Raw genomic sequence first — 21,595 nt, forward strand, 5'->3', positions numbered from 1 at the left:
CCACAAATGTGTCTTTGGGCAGACTTCATTGTCTAAGTTAAGTTTCTCATCCTTCTCTCTCTTAAATTAAAGCAGCCCAGCTCCTTTAGACTTGTTACATGTGAAATTCTCCAGACCTCTGAACAATTTTGTTGCTGTCATCTGAATGATTTTCAATTTCCTTTTGAAATAGGTCTTTTATGAAATAGGGCAACATAATGTAGCATTCTAGCAAAGAACACAACTCACCAGTGCTATGCAAAAGAGGAAAATCTATTCTTTGTCTTACAGTGGACCTTTCTGTATGACTGCATATAAAATACTGTAGCACACGGGTGTGAAACGTGCGGTGTCACGTTGCTGTCACTTGACATTTTGTGACAATTTTTCCCTTCACAGAGTTGGGGTGGGCATGGCCTGTGTATGACGCATCCAGCCCGTGGGCCGCCAGTTTGACACCCCTGCATTTGTAAAACATTATACAGCTGATTAAAAATTATCTGATTAACTAGGATTTACAGGTTGACCTCCTACCTAATAAAAGTGTAGAAAATATTTCTTACATATCAGGATTTGTTCTAACTAGATGCAAAAATTCACATTTATGTCGAGCAGACTACATTTGAATATAGTAACCATTAGAGTCCACCAACTGAAATCAATGAGACATAAACATTTGCTCTAGCTAATTGAAGCTCAATTTATTTCAGTGGGCCTGCTCTAAATATACTAATTCTGGACTGAACTCAATTCCTCAAATCTGATTTAGTTTTATCAAAGAATCTGCTGAGAAAATATAAATTCAAGATCTTGGATTGTCTAATATCTGCAATCATTTCCAATCTGGAAGTACTATGCATCAGAATTGTGTACTAATTTAACTACTTTCCTCAAATCATTAATGAATGTATTAAACAACAGTAAGAAAACGGTTATGTTTTCAAATGCATTCACTTTGTCACAGGGATGAAGAACATGTCCTCATACTCCTTCAGGCATCTATAATTGGAAACTGCCTTCTGCATTATTGAATTTCTAATATCTGCACAAGCAAGGAAGCAATTACAATTAGAGGACACCTCTAGACTGCTGGACAGGTAGGGTAAAAATAGGTCAGCCAAATATGCTCCACATTGACAACAGCTGTTCTCCCATTAATATGAAGGATAAAACTCTATCTAGGCTAAGGTATGCCTAAAATGAGTTTGCCTAATAGGTTTTTAAAGTATAAGAAAAGATATTTGGAGTAAGTATATTTGGGAGGTAGTTTTAGCTGGGACAAAGGTTTCACAATGTGCTCACACGTATTCCCCCCTCCACTCCTTCCAGTGCAAGAAAAACAGACACAGGAGATTGCCATCAGAAAGAAAGCATATCTACTCTCCATTTCACATATTTGAGTAATAGGAGTAACTAGGGTCTATGGCAGTCTACGCAGGTGCCCAAGTCTATTCATTGGTGTCTATTCATAAAGATCCTGCTTTCCTGATTTGCCCCACATGGCTGATGTAAATATATATTCAGAAGTGAGAGGAAGTGATGCAGGGGTGAAATCCAGCAGTTTCTGACAGGTTCTGGAGAACCGGTAGTGTAAATTTTGAGCAGTTTGGAGAAGTGGTAGCGGAAATTTTGAGTAGTTCGGAGAACTGGCAAATGCCACCTCTGACTGGCCCCAGAGTGGGGTGGGAATGGGGATTTTGTAATATCCTTCCCCCTGGAGTGGGGTGGGAATGGGGATTTTGCAGTATCCTTCCCCTGCCATGCCCAAGCCACGCCCACCAAGCCACACCACGCCCACCAAGCCACGCCCACAGAACCGGTAGTAAAAAAATTTAGATTTCACCACTGAAGTGGTCTAGATCAGTGGTTTACCTAGTGCCAGCTCTGTAGTATCTTCTTTCACAGTGTGTACCACAGGTGTACAGGTCCTCCTTTACTTAGAACTAGTTGCTTAGCAAGCATTTGAAATTACAAAGGACCTCCCCCCCCCAAAAAGCTATAAAAGACCCAGTTTCAAAGGAACTCCTCAAACACTATAAAAACCCCAATTTAAGCGGCCCCTTCTGCTGTCATCTGATTGCATTGTGGGAGCTTGGTAACTGGCCTGCATTTTTGGCCATTCGCAGAGCCCCATGGTCCTGAGACTGCAATTTACAATGTTTTTTTTTTTAAACCAGAAATCAGTGTTTACTTCTGGTTTCCAACAAAAAAATGCCCACTGGGTACAATCGGTTTGCTTAATGACCAGGGTGTTTGCTTAACAATTGTGACATTCACTTAATGACTGCCACAAAATAGGCAATAAAGTCGATTAATTCCAGGCTGAGTTACCATCATAAATTGAGGATTACTTGTATACGCAGTCACACAAGGGAAGCCAGAAGAATCTTTAAATTAATGTAGCTAAGTGGTAGCTGCAACACTGGATCCATATTCATAAGAAAAGCATCAAGCTAATTCGGAAACATTTATTGGACACCATGGAGAGGGTAGTTTCAGGAGGGACAAAAGAACTCTGGGTAAATGCCATTCCTTTACTCTTATTAAGTAATTGTCTATTTGTTAATTCCTCTTTCCTAGTCTTAACAATCCTAAATGGTGGCTGTCCTGGTTCACATATTAAAAAAAACAACCTGCAAACAGAAAAAAGAGGTACAATAATCTCAATCCGATTTCATCCACTTATTCATTTTTTCCAGACTTAAGTTTCTTTACTCAATATTTCCAGATGATTTTAAAAATTACAAGCAATTGAACTTGGAATACAAATTTCATAGAATTTTTAGCTAGTGACATATTATACTGCTAAATTAAGGACTCAAGATTTCAGAGTACCTATAAATGTCCTTCCAGCTTAGTTGTCTTGTACAATTGTCAAAGTCTAATCAGTATTCTTGAAAAACATTTACATTGTTGGGTAGTTGGTTGGCTGGTTGACTGGTTGGTTGGCTGGCTGGCTGGCTGGCTGGCTGGAGGGCTGTGCATTTGCGTGTGTGTGTATGAGTGTGTATGGGGCTCTGCCTATCTGCCCAACAAAATGACAGTTATATACCCATTTTTTTTAATGAAGTTGTATGCTGAATGTTTGCACAATGTTTATATTTGTATCCTCTTTCTGTAATTTTATGACATAGTGAGATAGGATGAAACAGTGGTGTAATATATTCCTCTTTCACCTTATTCAATATCCAAAAAGCTAAAAATTACTTGCAATAAACAAATTTGTCATCTCGTAAGCTTTTGTAAATCTCACTCTGATTCATCAGATAAGAAATATCAAAGAAGTGAGATACAGTGAAATCTCACCTATTGGTGGTGCCCATTAAGAGAATTTAAGTTTGTCACAGGCATTCTTGCATTGACAAATGTGTTAATACACAGATAGCGATAAGAAAACTGGGTCCCTGGTACAGGTAGGGCCACAATTGAGACCAGAATTTCTATTGTTAAGCAAGGTGGTTGTTAAGTGAGTCAAGCCCAATTTTGCAACCTTTTTTTGCCAGTGGTAATTGTATCACTGAACTGTTAAGTAAATCATGTAGTCCTTAAGTGAATTCCAGCTTTGCCCGTTGACTTTGCTTGCCAAAAGCCAGCTGGGAAGGTTACAAATGGGAATTCTGTGATCCTGGGATATTGCAACTGTTGTAAATACATGCCAGTTGCCAAGCACCTGAATTCTGATCACATGACCATGGAGATACTGTGTCAGTTGTAAGTGTGAGAACCTGTTGTAAGCAACCTTTTTTAGTGCCATTTTAACTCTGAATGATCACTAAAAGAATGGTTGCAAATTGAGGACTACTATTAATCTGAGTTTTACTGCACTATAACCCACTAGTTGCTAAAGTTGTTAATCAGTGGAAAACAAACTTTCCTTGCCAATATTTAACAATGCTACTCCAAGTTTTCTCTTCCTGAGAGATTGGTGGCGAGTAGTAGAGAGACAGCTTTTTCAATTTTGAGACTCTAGAAAGAGTGCAGAGAAGAGCAACCAAGATGATTAGGGGACTGGAGGCTAAAACATATGATGAACGGTTGCAGGAACTAGGCATGGCTAGTCTAGTGAAGAGAAGGACCAAGGGAGACATGACAGAGGTGTTCCAATATTTGAGGGGCTGCCACAGAGAGGAGGGGGTCAAGCTATTTTCCAAAGCACCTGTAGGCCAAGCAAGGAATAATGAATGGAAACTGAACAAGGAGAGATTTAACCTAGAAATAAGAAGAAATTTTCTGACAGTGAGAACAATCAACCAATGGAACAGAAGTTGCCTTCAGAAGTTGTGGGAGCTTCATCACTGGAAGCTTTCAAGAAGAGATTGGACTTCCATCTGTCAGAGGTGTTGTAGGGTCTCCAGCTTGGGTGGGGGGTTGGAGTGGATGACCTACAAGGTCCCTTCCAACTCTGTTAATCTGTTGAATTTCAAAGCAAAGCCCTTGCAGATGAGATGCAGGGTCACTGGCAAGAGGTTTCTTCCTGAGATTGAGGCACAGTGACAGGAAAAAAAAAAGCTAATTTCCCAACTTTTCTTAATAAGTGCATTTTTAACTTCCTAATTTTCCACAGCCAAGTAGTATTTGGAGCAAGCGGTTTGGGAGGTGGGGGGGGAGGGATGGGAGGCAAAGGCAGAGTTTTCCCCATCTGTGATAGCACTCACTGTCTTTCAATTCTAAAAAGTCAGAGTTAGATTTAGCCAACCCAGATTATCTGGATATGAATTCCAAAATGAGATGATTTTAATGGCTTAAGCAGAGTGTGCAAATACTGCACAGATGGTTTGGCAGTATATTACATCAGATAAATCTTGTAGGTAATTTGTAGTTGGGCAGCAACATTTCTCAGTCTACAACTGAATTAATTTGCTGTCACTGTTGTAAGAAAAAAAAAAGTATGCCATTTGTGTTTGATTTCTTGATTTTATTTTTGCACGCACCTGGAGCTTAGTGACAGTACCCAGAAAAAAAACTTAAATATATGACAGAAAGACGATTTTTAAATTATTGGTGCCTCTAATTTGAATTTTGTTGTATGATGCCATTTATTTTATTTTATTTTATTTATTGCCATGATACCAAACTGCAGGAATTCAGTGAAGCTGAAACAGGTTCATAATATGGGATTTAGATAAGTGATAAAGAGCTTGTCTAAAGCTGATTAAATACCTGTATCACCCCTGTTTATATCTAATCACAAAATACCTTAAGCAAGCATATTTCCAGATAAGTGAGCTTGAGAGAAATAATCAGGCATTATTGCCAGTTTAGGAAAGTGAGAAATCTGCCCTTTGAGTTTCAAGGCGACAGAGAATGGTTGGTTATATAATCAAGAAAAGATGCATTCATTGTCTAAGCAATATTAAATATTGCAGTGTTCAATGCTCCTATTCAGGATATTCCATTCCTTATCCCCTTCTGCCTGTATCCACAAATACTTAAACAATATACCTCCTGAACTCTGAATACCTCCAATGCTTGTTGGGCTACTTGGGAGAAGGGAGATTCTTCAACTACGGTATATCACAAGGGTTTTCCACTTCATTAATTGTAGACTGTTCTCCATTAATTTTTCAGAAATGATCCATTTTGGCTGGCACCCAAACTCAAAGAATAGTTCTTGTTTTCAACAAGAGGCATATCTATTCTCCACATTTAAAACAACGAGTATATTCCAGATCCCTTTTCAAATCATTGGCTTGTAGAAGAAAACTTTCTTAGCCATAAGAAAACAGAAGGGGAAAAATGCTCTGACTTGAATATTATACTAACTCTAATTTTCTGCCTTCAAGGACTATAAAATATAGCCAATCGTTTTATAATTTCCATGCACTTAGAAAAAGTCTAAGATAAAATGTCACCTATTTTCCTATGCGATGACAAGCATAGTCAGTTAGAGTAACTGTAGTGCAGGGGGTCATGTGACTAGGTGGGCGTGGCTAGCTGGTCAGAGTCATTTCTGGAAGGTCCTCGCATTTACGACCAGTCCTCACACTTACGACCTGACTCATTTGTTTGCTTTTAAAACTGATCAGCTGTAGGACGGCCCTTTGAAGCCCCCCGGCAAGAGTTTAAACAGTTTTTTTCCCTCTAGTCATCAGCTGGGACTCAGGAGGCAGCAATAGATTGGGGGTGGGACCAAATAAAAGGTAAGAATAACGTGGGGGGGTGGGAGGGCGGGGGGGGGAGAACCGATTCAGTGACGTCATATTGTCACAGCTACCGGCTCGGCCAAACCGGACCGAACCGGGAGGAACCCACCACTGCTGTAGTGAACTTACCAAGAAAACAGTCTAAAACATTTATAGATTGCCTTTATTTGTTAACTGGCAAAAAGCACAACCAAAAACTCAATGAATTAATTTCTAGGATGGTATCAGCTGCCAGAATAAGCAATACAACCATTGGAAACTAATTGCAGACCTCCTGACAAGAGACTGGGAAAACCAACAAAACAAATATGATATTATGTTCAAAGTGCATGCATACGCCATCTGCTCTGCTGAGAATAGACAAGAATTCAAAACATGCCTCATAATATCTGCATCTTGTAAGAAAGAGTATCTTATAGCATACTATATTCTTTGCATTTTGCTAATTTGCTGAGACCAAAAATCACTAAACTTTCTTGCATGTTACAAGAGAACCTTAAATGAGCTATTTTTTTTTTTTTTACACATCTATCAATGTATTGCACCCTCTGCTGGTCAAAGATATTCCCAAACAAAATGATAGCTATTTATCAATCCACAGATTAACAATGTCCTTGATGGAAGGTATTTCAAATGTATATATGTGTGTGTGTGTGTGCTTTTCCATACCATGAAATATTTGTACATCTATCTGATATCAATCTCATAATTATTAATTATGAACTTATTTGTGCTCAAGTTCTCTTACCTTGGGCTTTTCATCCAGTATTTGCTGACGAATCTCTTTGTGTTTCTCCACGAGTTTTTCCTGCCTTTTGGTCTGGGCATCTTCTAGCTGTAATTGAAAAATAAAGTCCACTATAATTCACATGCCTATCTGAATTCCTCAGTTTCACACTCAAGAACGCAATAGCAATAGCACTTAAGACTTATATACCGCTTCATAGTGCTTTACAGCCCTCTCTAAGCAGTTTACAGGGTCAGCATATCGCCCCCAACAATCTGGATCCTCATTTTACCAACCTCGGAAGGATGGAAGGCTGAGTCAACCTTGAGCCGGTGAAACTGCCGGCAGCCGGCAGTCAGCAGAAGTAGCCTGCAATACTGCATTCTAACCACTGCACCACCGCGGCTCTTCAATATCATAATTATCTTGGGTAACAAAGTTTTAGAGAGCATTGTGACATAAAATAATGTCATTATTATTAAAATAGTCAACTTCTTTCATGTAAGACTTCAAGGAATGTCAGTAGATTTGTTTCAAATTTAAAGTTATATTAGCTGGAAATCTGCAGCTGAAAATGGAAGATACATTCTTAATATATGGTGATTAACTGCAGCATTTAATTAGGCCAAGTAGCCAGCATTAACTACAGGGCACACTGTCCTTTTTAAAATCTAAACATATTTATGTTCCTGCAAATCTCTTGGACTATGTTGATAATTTTTAATACCAACTTCTGTGTCATTAGGTGAAGTGCCATATGCTCTGAAGAGAGTGAATGGCTTAATTGGTCTCACTGGTAACTTGTTTTAGAAAAACAGCATTTTTTTCTATAGACAACATGCAAATCACAGAGCTTTGAGGAAACGAAGGAAGGAAGGAAGGAGACAGATACTAGATACTGATGAGCATGCTGATTTTATTTTTAATTCTATTCAATCATGTCTGATTCTCAGAGACTGCCTTGACAAGTCCCTGCAGTTTTCTTGGAAAGGTTTTACTGAAATGATTTGCCATTGCCTCCTTCCTAGGGCTGAGAGAAAGTGATTGGCTCAAAGTCACTCAACTGGCTTTGTGTTTCAGGCAGAACTAGAACTGGCTTTTCCGGCAGGCTTGGGGCCGTTGATCTCGCTCTTGCGATCCGGCGAGATCCGGCCATGAATGGTGTGAATGAGTTTTAATGTTTTTAATTCTTAAATGTTTTTTATAATGATTTTAAATGCATTGTGAGCCGCCCTGAGTCTTCGGAGAGGGGCAGCATACAAATTGAATTAATAATAATAATAATAATAATAATAATAATAATAATAATAATAATAATAACAACAACAACAACAACAACTCACAAATCTCCAAGTTTCCAGCCTGATAATGCTTAACCACTACACCAAAATAAAGCTTGTTCATAAAGAACTCTTTATTCATGCATGTTACTGGGAAGCATTTACTTTTATAGATGCTCTATTTGATTTGTCATGAAATCTTACTGTAACTAAGTGATTTTTTTAACCTATTTCTGAACAGTACTTTGGGGTCATAACTTTGTCATACAAGAACAGAACCTGGATTACAAAGATATTATTTGGTGTTCATCTGAAGTATGCATGCATAAAGGAGAATATTTGTAGCTCAGGGTTGAAATGAAGAGTCCTTGGTGCTCTCTGAGTTTGCTTGTTTTCTTGGTGACGTTTCATTACCCTAACTAGGTAACATCATCAGTGCAGTGTGAAGCATCGGTAAGAAAACAAGCAAACTCAGAGAGCACCAAGGACCCCTCATGCATGTATGTATGCATTGAACAAATATATATGGCCACTCATCTACCAAAAGTACTCAAGGTATCAGACAGAAACCCAAAACCAAAATTACATTCCATAGCAAAACAAGTAGCAATTGAAGTTCCACATCTGAAACACAATTGTTCAACTTCTCTATATTCCTTCTTATTTCGGTTGTGGTGCTGTTACATTTGCAGCCAGGTAAGATCTGATCTGCCTCCGGAGAATCAAGGAAAAATGGTAAATTAAATTTATAAAATTTTAGCACTATCTGGATATTGGGACTAGAAATTGTCTCTGCACAAAAAATAAGCACTACTATTATGTTGGGGTTTTGCTATTTCAAGATAATTACAATGTGCAAATCAGCCTAAATATTGAAATGGATGATATAGTCTTTATGCCAAGGTGAATACATGTTTTAGGCAGTAGACTTACTCTTTTAATGGAATGTACCACCTCTTGAATATATGAACGAATCATTTCTGTCTTCTCCCTGAGAGGAAAATTAAAAATGATTAATCCCATTTATTTTTAAAATCAGTTATTACTGGTTTTCTGCCACAAATAATTTGTTTACAAATAACTGGCAAACTTCACTAAGAGAAATTCAGAGCCAAAATTTACATATATTGCCCAGTGTATTCTTCATCAGATTTCAAAATGGTTTAATTCTTTATTTCAAAGGGATTGTGTGCTTTCTGTCATGTGCTATTATGAGTGCCATTATGATTGATTTTAAACTGCTTGGAGGATGAATCAAACAAAAGATAAGATAAGCTCTTCTAAATAAAGGAAAAATAATGCACTGTGGGAATCTATGCTACTGTTCTGCCTGCTTTTTAATATAATATGCGGGAAGCCATAGTCAAACATACATAAAAAAAAATATTAGGATTTTCTTCTATTGGTGTTTCAGGTCTTCTGGATACAAATTAAGCTGAGAATTGAAGACTGCACTTACTCATCCATTTGATTTCTGTCCTTGGACTTTGTTTCAGTGACCTTCTCTTGCCTTTTTTTGTCCATCTTTTTCTTCAGCTCTTTCTTTTCTCTTTAACAAATCCAGATTTGTTTTTAATGAAAGAAGAAAACAGAACAAACGTTACGCTATGCATATTCACCCAGAAGTGATTCCCTTTGTCTTGACTTGTACTACTGTAAGTACATCTAAAATGGTAGTCAAAAGAATTGGTAGGTAGTCTTTACCTTTCAGAAATCTCTTTCAACTTCTTCAGTTGGTTGCTTTGGCATTCTTCTGCTACATCTGTCAGCTTTTGTATAAGCTTAGGAGGGGGAAAAAACAGATATGTCATAAATTGTACCAGCCACATTCAGTTGGTAAGTATTGAACAGGTAGTCTTCAGGTTTTGATTCTAATGGAGTCTGCCCTTTAGGGTAGAAGATCAAAATAATGTTAAATGAACTGCCTCAAGTAATGACCAGCCATCCTTGTTCTCCCTAATACATTTATTAAATGAGTGCATGGGTCTTTAAGTGGAAGTGGGGGAGATTTATTTATTTATTTAATTATTTATTTTATTAGATTTCTATACCGCCCTTCTCCCGAAGGACTCAAGGCGGTGAACAGCCAAAAGATAAAACACAGAAATACAAAATTTAAAATAGATTAAAACAGATTAAACAATTTGGCTAAATTTTAAAAATATCCCATAATTAAACAAATTAAAATTAGTGTTTAAAATTTGAATTTAAAAATTTTAAAAGGGAGAAGATTTAGGCCAGGCCAGCTTGATGAAATAAAAACGTTTTAAGCGCACGGTGGAAGGTGCGCAGATCCGGGATCCTCCGTATCTCCGGGGGGAGCTCGTTCCAGATCGTAGGTGCCCCCACAGAGAAGGCTCTCCCCCTAGGGGCCGCCAGTCGACATTGTTTGGCCGACGGCACCCGGAGGAGCCCCTCTCTATGGGAGCGTACTGGCCAGTGGGAGGCTATTGGTGGTAGCAGGCGGTCCCGTAGATAACCAGGTCCTAAGCCATGGAGCGCTTTAAAGGTGGTAACCAGAACCTGTGAGGCCTAATGCAAATACCAGCCCATCTGCCTCAGGCCTCCCCTATCCCCAGATACTGGGCCACAGCACAGCTGACCGTCTTACCAACCAGAAACAATAGGGAAGGAACACCCTGGGATCACCTCTCTTTCCTAATTCTGCCTTTGCTCTTTCTCCTGCCAAGGTGTTCTGCCTTTCTGGGGCAAAACAAGAACTAGTTTGCTAGCCTTTTGGAGTGTTCTCCACTAATCAGGTATTTGCCCATCAGCTGTCCATAGGGAGGCTGCAAAGCTCTCCTGCCTCTCTAGGCTTTGAGAAGAGGGCCTTTGCACAAAAGGTAACTTCAGGAGGAGCTTCCCAAAACCCTTTCCATACCTTAATGCCCCCCTCCCTTCCCTCCAAAAGCCACATTTCTTCAATAACAAAAAAAAAAAAGAAGCTGGTAGGGATGGACTCATTGATCTTTCTTCCTGCCTCCTCCCACTCGAGTTAGGTGCTAAAACTAAACTGTCCCTCTGCTTTCCAAACAATATCTCTTTGGAAACCATAACTTGACTCCAAGTGAAGAGAAGAGGAACCAAGCGAGCAAGGAGAAAAAAAAAATCTGTAGCTTTTTACTCTAGAGGGCAGTCTACAGTCTAGCATTTAAGTCCTAGCTGGACAGTATAAGCAGCCAGCAGGAGAGCTAAAGCTTGCAAAGACCAAGCGTCCTCCATTTTTTGGCACAACTTTTAGAGATAACCTTTTTTTAAAAAACTTCGTTTTGTCTCCTTGCTCATTTGGTTCCCCTACTCTTTAGCCTGGAGTAAGCCCAAAGCCTAGAGAGCCAGGAGAGGTTGCAGCATCCCTATGGACAGCTGATGGGCAGACAGCTAATTAGCAGAGAAAGCTCTGCAAGCAGCTGCCATTTTAGCAAGGAATTGTCGGGGTGCTGAAAATGGCGGCTGCTTCCAGGGGAGCAGCCCTAAGTGCTGCAGAGGGTAGTAGGTAAGAAAGGCAAGGGAGGCCACTGCAGCATCCCTCTGGTCTGTTGTAAGTGCGAATGACCATGGGAATGCTGCATCTGTCATAACTTTGAAATAGGTTATTTGTTGTTTTGGGGTGTTGGTTGTTTGGAAGGGTTGTTAAATGGCCGTCATTTCTGGAGAACTACCTGCACAGTGAGACTTTAGGATTCTATCTGCTCACCCTCGGAATGGATGCTTAGTCAGACAGCAACTGGTAGGCAAAAATTTCCTGAAGGACTAGGATAGACTCCCATCTTGAGTACTAGAAAGCTACCACTAGTTGGCATGGATAATATTGACTTAAATAGGCCAGTAGCCTATATTATACCGGTGAAGTAACATACATATGTACATGCATGCATGCATAATAACTCCTTGAATAATCATCCTTCTTCCTATTAGCACAGTCAGGGGATATTTCCCACCTGTGCCAAACTGGAGAGGATAATTAGACAAAATAATCAACCCAATCAGACAAAGGCCAGCAAAAAATAAGCAGTACTACCACTTACCTCAGGATTATAGAAAGAACCAGAAAACAAAATAGCCAGAATTAGGCTTGGATATTGCTACATCCATTATCTGGATCAACACATTTTACTCTGTCCAATGGTAAGGACACTTCTACATATATAATAAATGGAAATAATTTGCCCCAAACATGAAGAGATTTCATTTGAATCTAAAATCTGCCTTTAACCAGAACAGGACTGTGGATCTATACAGACTTGTATGGTTGACATCTGGGACACTGCTGTCAAGAACTGATAATGCTTAATGCAAGGACAGATAAATTTTTGCTCCCTGTTACTTTCCAATCTCATCCAAAAGAGAGGGGTAACCTAAGACAATCCACCAGGCCTACGAGGACTATATTTATGAACCTCTGTTTCTGTTATTATAAGACTTTCTGCAGATAGATACCTTGTGATCATCCATTTCTCTCTACTAATTTCCAATGCATTACAAATATCATGTTATTTTTAATTGTGATCATGCTAAAATAACTTTAGTATGACAGAATAGTGAATGAGGAACAAACTCCATTATGTTTCATATAAGAAGCCATCTGCTCATCAGAAAGCACAATCAAGCAACTTGTTATAGTATTTAAAAATGCAAGTTCTGAAAACTTGATTTGAAAACATACCACTGGACCAAATATATGAAATTAAAAGTAAATATATACAAATTAATCAGCAATAAGTTCTAATTAATAATTCTGTGCCTTCGAGGCCGCCATGACTCCTGATGATAGACAAGAGATTTATATCTCTATTTTTATTCAACTTCTATGGATTGAAGATCCATAGATCTTCTATGGATTGAAGATCCTCTGTAGGTTTGCTTTGCAAAACTTTCAAAAGTTGTTTGCCACTGTCTTCTTCCATCTGGCAGTTCTTCAATCCATAGAAGTTGAATAAAAATAGAGATATAAATTGCTATGCTAAGTTAGGGGTCATAAGAACATTGTCTTCAATTGGAGCAAAGACACTACTATACTACTAGTAGTAGTACTACTATACTACTGCGGGACTATTTTATCCCAGCGCATCAATTAAAAATATTTTGCCTAATCTTACCAAACTAAGTCTTGAACTGTGATGGCACAGGAATGAGTTTCAATATATTAAATAAATGACTTGTTTTCATGAAAAAACATGAACATTGTGATGCTTTGAAACCTAAGAACATCCGACCTGAAAGGATTTTGGAGATTTGACACAGGACACTGTGGCTATTGCATACATTTTCCCACAGTTATGTATTCGTGTGAAATAGAGAAATACTGATTTGAAATATTACACATTGTGGAAAGTAAATGGGAACTTTCAGCAATTACAGCATGTTAACCAATCATGAGGATTGACCAAAGTTAGGCATCATGCAAAGCACTGTTCTGTGATGATCAACTCCCTTTGATCCCTCAATCAGGAACGAAAGCCTCAAAGAGCATGTTTCTCCCATCACTTTTCCTGTTACTGAACAGATGCCTGAACCATTGAAACTTTTCCACTGATCCCAAGCTGGCCCTAATGCCTTTCCTGGGAACATTCATGTGAAATTGAGAAATACTTTTCAATAGTTTTTCAATAAGAGACTGGACAACAATTTGTCCAGAATGGTGTAAAGTCCCTTTCAACCCTATGATCCTATGATTCAGCATCAGATAAGTTTCCTGTATATAGTAGCATATGTTTGGGGAGGATGGATAAGTATTTAAATTAACTTACCAGTGGTATGACTGGAATTTCATGCCTTTTAGGCAGGAAGCTATGTTTATACTCATACTTGTGAACTGTGATGCCAGTTCCCTATTCTGGTTCATAAGGCTTACTAAATTAGCAAACACAAGTCTAATCTGTTTTACCATATTATACAGATGGAATGAAGTAGCCAGGCTTGTTAGAGTATCATAAATTTGGACAAATCCACATTCTGGGGCAGATTGAAATAATAGTAACATTCCATTGCCTCCTCCTCTTTTTTCTTGACATTCCAAAGCATCTATTATTATCTGATCGGACTCTTCATTTAGCTGCTCCATGCAGGGTGCCTGGATCACAGCTGTAAAAATAACAGCTGCTCTGGGGACAATAAATACACAATATTGTTTTGTTCTTTCTAGCTTGTATTCTAGCTTCTATTTAGAACACATAAATTTACAGGAGGTTTTCTGGCACAAACAAGTAGTTAGAAGACAACTTAGTAGTATTAAAGCTCTTGTTTCCAATTTTATAGGCTACACGAATTTAACTGCTCATTTTGAAATGCTTTCTGAAACTTTTGAGAGACAGCACTGCATTAGGGGTAGCATGACAGTCTAAGTATCAAAGCCAAGACGAGGAAAAGACCCCCAAGCAATAGTATTACCACCATAACAATATATTAGACCTCACTCTTTGTTACTTGTGGTGAGTAAAACTGAAAGGATTGCATCTGCTCTCAATAATCACAGATACAGAAAGTAGGAAAGGCACTGACACTAAAAAGATTAATTAAATAATACAAATTTGCACATTTGTACATTTAATACAAATTACATTTGTACCAGGAGTGGGTTTTACATTTTTTTACTACCGGTTCTGTGGGTGTGGCTTATTTTGTGGGCGTGGTTTGATGGTCATGTGACAATTCTTTAGGATTTAGCAGAAGTACTGGTCTACCAGGCTTTTAACTGCTTGCAGAGCCGTACCGGTCTACCCATTTGTTTTTGGAGCGTTCCGGTCTACTTATTTGTTTTTGGAGCGCACTTGTCTACCCATTTGTTTTTGGAGTGCACTGGTCTACTTATTTGTTTTTGGAGCGCACTTGTCTACCCATTTGTTTTTGGAGCGTTCCGGTCTACCCATTTGTTTTTGGAGCGTTCCGGACTACCTATTTGTTTTTGGAGTGCACTTGTCTACCCATTTGTTTTTGGAGCGCACTGGTCTACTTATTTGTTTTTGGAGCGCACTTGTCTACCCATTTGTTTTTGGAGCGTTCCGGTCTACCTATTTGTTTTTGGAGCGCACTTGTCTACCCATTTGTTTTTGGAGTGCACTGGTCTACCCATTTGTTTTTGGAGCGTTCCGGTCTACCCATTTGTTTTTGGAGCGCACTGGTCTACCACCACACTGCCTTTTACCGCTGATCAGCTGTAGGGCAGCCCTTTGAAGCGCCGCGGCAAGAGTTTAAACAGTTTTTTTTCCTTCTAGCCGATCAACTGGGACTCGGGAGGCAGTGAATAGATTGGGGGCGGGGCCAGGCAGAGGTGGTATTTACCGGTTCTCCGAACTACTCAAAATTTCCACTACCGGTTCGCAAGAACCGGGGAGAACCGGTAGCAACCCGTTCAAATAGATGATTTGTACATCTATTACACTGAACCAACAAGTCTAAAGAGAGTGTGATGTATATTTCTGGTTGCTCTATCTTAAATACCTGCTGTGCACACAAATGTTTGTCCCATGCCAAGACAGATGGAGATATGTCAGTAAACAGATCCCATGCATAATGCCAAGGAGCAGAGCCATGAGATGGGTTACAAAGAAACCTCTATAGGTAGGTTCTGAAGAGGCCAAATCTAGGTTTGTATACAGTGTTTGCAGTAGTATTCATCATACAAAGCAGGAAAGCAATTAGTACATACCAATTTAATATGTGCTTGTTTCTGGTACTTTTCACTGTAGTACTGTTCTTGTCGAAGGTTCAGCAGCTGCTGCTGCTGTTTTTCTTTGAGCTCTATTAACCTCTGTGTCATTTCTGAATCAAGGGCAGCCAACTCTTGTTCAATAGTTGAAGGGCTATGATCTGGGCTGCTGGTTTCACTTCTATAGCACAACACAGAACAATAAATATGAATTGCAGCAATACAAATACAGAGGCCCTGTCCCCCAGGTGACTCCCATTATTCCATTAGCCAATATAACATTGACCTAGCAAAGATTCTTTTTTTTCCCTTGTCTTGTGCAAATGTGTAAATATGCATCTGATGTTCACATATATGTATACAGAACTCTTCATTTCTTGAAATATGGACGGACAGAGCATTCAGACAGCGATTATGAATTTAATTCGATTTCTATAATACCCCTAAAAGAAAGCTGTTAGGAACAGCAGTAGTATAACAAAAAGGGATGAAGGTTGGTGTAGATTATTATTGTCAAGTAACTAAACTGATGACTTTTCAATGAATATTGGAGAAATAAGACAAAATATTGACGCTTTGGGTTTCATTAGTTTCATCTAATGACATTATGAATGTCATTGAGGTTAGCATTATTTCATAATTCATAAAGCTTACCAAATCAATCGGTTCAATTTTTTTTTAAAAAAAAAAATCTAAGCATCCCCAAACTGCATAGCATCCTAATGTGAAACTATTTAATGAACTCCAAAGAGCAAAGTTCATAAAGACCAAGGATTTGTCAAAGGAAAGCAAGCTTGAAACAACATACAAAACCCAAATGAGAAAAATAATCTGTGCAAAATGGAAACTGAACAAAACTCCCTAAGGAACAGGGAGTTTTATTTTTGGTCTTGGGAAAGAACTGCTATTATAAAAGTGAGGTGAGAAGGGAAAGCAATGAATGGAGCATGTGAACCAAACAGAGCAACTGCAAACTAAATAGTAACAGTAGTACATTCCAACCACCACCCCCCATCCCGAAAATTAAAAGCCAGGCCAATATACATGAAATACATCTTCCTGAGCTCTGACAGTTATATCAGAGATGCTTATAGTTCAACCCAGGTATTAAGCCAGTTGCCTAGGAAACCACAAGCTTAAAAGGAGAGGTGGCTAAAGGATCAGGTTCCAGGTGGAGAAAGATAATAATCAAACCCTGAACACAGATTTGTGTAAATATAAGGAAGAAGAGTAGCAACTCAAATCTAGAAACCAACTCTGACAATGCTGTAATGTTTTGAGGCTGGAAACACCTACGCAAATAGAAAATGGCTTAACTTCATTGGTATTGAATTTTGACCTAGTTACTGGGTCTGACATCTAAAACTTTCTGTAAACTGATGGGATATGGATGAGGGCCTTCCTCTCTCTGATTGACATTCAGAGGTATGCACGCTGCATGCAGCTCTTCTCCCCTAGCACCACCACCTGCAACATCTTGTAAGACTTTAATGCTGAAAACCTCTGCTCATTTCTCTCCCTCACATATATATTTGTGTTAAAAAATCTATTGACACCAGTCAAGGGACACTAGGTACTTTTTAAAAATTACCTACCTACTGTTGTGGCCCATACGCGGCCTGTGCAGCTAGTAGCTGATTCAGACAGCGAGGAGGCTGGTGTGGTGCTGCGCCAGCAGCCTGTGCAGCTGGCACTCGAGTTGGACAATGAGGAGGCTAGAGAAGATGTGGTGCCAGAGGCGGGGATTCAGCCAGGGCCTTCAGAACCTCCAGAAGCTCCCTTAAGTGAAGAGGATGAAGAGGAGAAGCCTCTTCTCAATGCACGGGCGCGCAGAGCTGCCAAAAGGCAGGAGTGGCTTCTCAGGAAGAGGTCTCCTCGAGAGTAAGGCTTGGGGCTAATTGGCCACTCCCTTAGCCTATTTAAGGAGGAACGCCAACTGAAGCAATTTGCAGGGAACAACTTGGTTCACATACCTTCGTGCCTTGATCTTAGTTCTTTGCAAATTGTTTCTGGGCTTTCTGCCAACCATAGTAAGATTAAGATCATTTATTCTTTGGATTCTTGCAGGCTGTTAAGAAAGTTAATTAACAGTCTTTCTTTGAAGAAAAAACTGATTTTATTTTAGTAAACTAAGGTTTGTACAGACTTTGTGTGTGCTGCGTTCTTTGGGGTCCGTAGCTGGGGCAGAACATCTACTTAATGACTTGCCTCCAGACGTTGTGGCTGCTCTAGCACTGGAGGTTTTTAAACAGGGATTGGACAACTATTTGTTTGAAATGCCTGAACAAAAGGTTGAACTAGAAGATCTCCAAGGTCTCTTCCAGCTCTGTTATTCTATTAATATAGGCCTGTCCAGAGAGCTGTATGACAGAGACCTGTTTTTAGTCAATTTTTCTTAATATTACTCATGACTACATGCCCTACCAGCCCCTGGATCAATTTGTCACTGGCATGAATGGCAGAAGCTTCCACATCACAGTAACGTTATATATAAAGCAGTGCAACAGAGGTTGCTTCACTTAGCATAAAGGAAGCTCCAGTCTTGTCTGGGAGGAGACATGAGACCCAATCAGGGAGTATACTACTTTCATGAAAGGCCAAAGGAACCTTTGTAAGAAGATAGACATACTTTTTCTTACTGTCTCTCTTAGCTGTTTTCTCCAACACCGCCCTCCGTCGCAGATAATCGTTTTGAATTTCGTTATATTTTGTGGTATGCTCTTTTATAAGATCTGTGGTTTTTTTGTGATGTTTCTTCACAAGATCCTTCATTTCTTTGTAGTGCTTCTTCTGAAGTTTCACAAATGCCTTCTGCTGCTTTAATTCCTCAATGGTTTGTGCTTCAACTTCTGCAAGAATAAGGGGAATTATGTGATTGCCGCACAACACTAGACATGCAGGGGATATGCATTGTTTTATTAACGGGATTTTGCTGCTACTGCACGAAGCTGCATTTAAAAGCAATTATCCTGTTTCAATAGAAGAGAATGTACATAGCTTAGAATTGAACTGTGGGGTCTCGGTGCTCTCTGAGCTTGGTTGTTTGCTTGTAAACACTGTCCCAATTAGGTTAACATCAACAATTTAGGTGTGGGATTTGCTCCCTGTTTATATACAGTAGCTTGTCCTGCCAGTTTTGTTCACAGTGTGGTTTTCTCCTTGGTAGATTCTCAATTGTTTTTTCTGCTTGATTGTTTGCCTGGTGTTAATCCCTGCTTATCTGGCTGCTGGCTGCTAGAGAGGATATCTTTTGGTATATTTTTGTACATCTTAGTTTTTTATTGTCTCTTTTGAGTGGTGTATAATTATGATTTATTTCTATATATGTGCATTGGCGGCTGATTTGAAATTGAAATTAAGTCTGTTCATGAGTTGTAAAATTAAGGAGTTTTCATTGTGTCTTCTGATTGCTAGTTGATGTTCTTGGATGTGCTTTGTCTTCTAATTGTCTATCCTACATAGTGGTTGTTAACAGTTTTTACATGATTCCTTTCCCCACCACCCACCCTTGGGCTGCTGGGTTTTTTGGTTTACTTATGTTTTGGAGGGTTTTAGTTGGTTTGTGTGCCATGGTGATGCTATAAGGTTGTAGTAGGTTGTTGGTTGTTTTTTATATGTTTTTTGATGTATAGTATACTAATACTATACTAATTCTTTTCAGAACTTGTGTTTGTTGGGTTGAGTAATCAGATACTTTTTGATAAAGTTATATGGGTATCCATTTTGTTGGAAGATATTGTTCAGGCAGTTTGTTTCCTTCTTTTTTGATGTTATGGGTTACTGTAGTATGTTGGAATCATCTGAATTCATGAGTATAAATACACTACGTTTGTACTTGGCTGAATTGATTACTGCATTGCACTTGTATTGCATTGCATTTGTACATTGCAGTGTACACTGTACACTCTGCACTACACTTGTACACTGCACTGAATGTGTGCTCCTCTGAATTGCACAAGTACATACTGTATCCACTGCAGCAACCTCTTTCTGTCTTTATGTGATCTTATGAGTCGCGGTGTTGAAGTGGTTAGAATGCAGTACTGCAGGCTACTTCTGCTGACTGCCTGCAATTTGGCAGTTCAAATCTCACTAGGCTCAAGATTGACTCAGCCTTCTCTCCTTCCGAGGTGGGTAAAATGAGGACCCAAATTGTTGGGGGCAATATGCTGACTCTGTAAACCGCTTAGAGAGGGCTGTAAAGCACTGTAAAGCGGTATATAAGTCTAAGCGCTATTGCTATCTTATCAGAATTATATAATTCAAAAGTCTCAACTTGTATGAATTATGTAATTCAGAATATTTGAAAGATAAAGGTATTTCAATTCGATTTATTTTGCTTCATCAGCAATTGTTATTTATACTACTGAATCACCTCACCTGGAGATAGGCATACTACTAAATAGCCCCCACATTTATTAATACATTCCACAATATAAAAATGATCCAGTTCAGTCTTTTTTTTTTTTTTTTTACAAAAGCAAGATATATTCTATGTAAGTACATCTACACTGCTCAAAAAAATAAAGGGAACACAAGCAGAAGAAATCCGAGATCTGAATGAATGAAATAGCCTTATTAAATACTTTGTTTGTTACATACAGTGGTTTTGTGGTCCCTTTAGGTGTTTGAACAGTGTATAAACTACTGTATGTAAAGAACAAAATATTTAATAAGGCTATTTCATTCATTCAGATCTCGGATGTCTTCTGCTTGTGTTCCCTTTATTTTTTTGAGCAGTATATTATTTAGTTTAGAGAATTCTAGTTATTTCTGGTATGTAAATTTATAACATGTTCTTCACATCAGATCAGCAAGGTACATGTTATTCATAAGGAATACAGAACATTTATATCTCAAGAAGCACCTTACCCATATTTTTATGCAAGCAGATTGCACATGTAACTCATTGCTCATTTTTGTGTTTGAAAACAGTAAATGATCCTGTATTGTTCCTTGAGAAGTAAAGGATAAAGATATCCATCTGTGTATGCTCATGTATCCTCACAAGAGCTTTTGTACAGCTTTAAGATTTTTTGTTTTGACTACAGCTTTTTGCTCTAAAGTGAATGAATTTATACAGCAAATCCAAGAGTTATTTAATCATGCCACGTAGAAACTACTGATGCTTGGAGGGAACTCTATTTAATCTATTATTTGCATTGCTGTTTATATGCCAGTTTATCAAATTCAAACACATGCAAATGCATCCTTGATCCTTAAATTTGGACTCAGACCTAAACTCAGTCATCATTTGGATCCCAGTTATTCATCCTGCCGGGGTGAAACTGGTGCATTCCAGTAATTTGGCCTCACTCCTTAAAATTTAAAATTCCTTAAACATATAATTGTTCTTCCTAGATGATAGTTAAAGACCACCAGAGTCTTAACTATTGCAGAGTTTAACTATTGTTCAGAGTCATTCTGAACAATAAACAGATTAAAATAGCTATTTGTATGTGGTATGTTTTTTCTTGCAACATTCCCATTAATTTGTTTAAGAGATACTGTTGTACAGCACCATCGTGTTTCTTACCTGTCAGGACACTCTGAATCAGATCTTCTGTTTTGGCTGGAACTTTCACAGAACCTAGGTGTAAATAACATCAATATTTCAACTGGTCTGAAATGATGAATACAAAACCGTCATTCTTCTCATTGGCTCTGAAAGAACCAGAGGATATAATGCCATCCTTGTTCATGCTGTATTGACAAATAACATGTTTTTAGCTGTAGATCAGGCTACCCAAATCCACTACCTGCCCTCAAATCAATCCACCCAGCCTCTAATAATAGAACAGCTTTCTAGGTTCTGCCCCTT

General features: G+C 38.7%; 1 protein-coding gene across 1 annotated transcript in view; it reads right to left on the bottom strand.

The window, feature by feature from the left end:
- The window catches only part of PLCB1 (phospholipase C beta 1), a 498,146-nt gene that overhangs the window by 52,515 nt on the left and 424,036 nt on the right, over window positions 1-21,595 (bottom strand). The window contains exons 25-31 of the mRNA XM_034432348.3: window positions 21,311-21,364; window positions 18,404-18,623; window positions 15,775-15,955; window positions 9,834-9,910; window positions 9,589-9,678; window positions 9,063-9,120; window positions 6,871-6,957 (exon numbers count right to left, since the gene is read on the bottom strand). Coding sequence (XP_034288239.1) covers window positions 6,871-6,957; window positions 9,063-9,120; window positions 9,589-9,678; window positions 9,834-9,910; window positions 15,775-15,955; window positions 18,404-18,623; window positions 21,311-21,364 — 767 coding nt within the window. The remainder of the gene's footprint in view (window positions 1-6,870; window positions 6,958-9,062; window positions 9,121-9,588; window positions 9,679-9,833; window positions 9,911-15,774; window positions 15,956-18,403; window positions 18,624-21,310; window positions 21,365-21,595) is intronic.

Source organism: Pantherophis guttatus, chromosome 1 (assembly GCF_059756535.1).
Source record: "Pantherophis guttatus breed Tessera chromosome 1, ASM5975653v1, whole genome shotgun sequence".
In the NCBI taxonomy this organism is placed as follows: Eukaryota; Metazoa; Chordata; class Lepidosauria; order Squamata; family Colubridae; genus Pantherophis; species Pantherophis guttatus.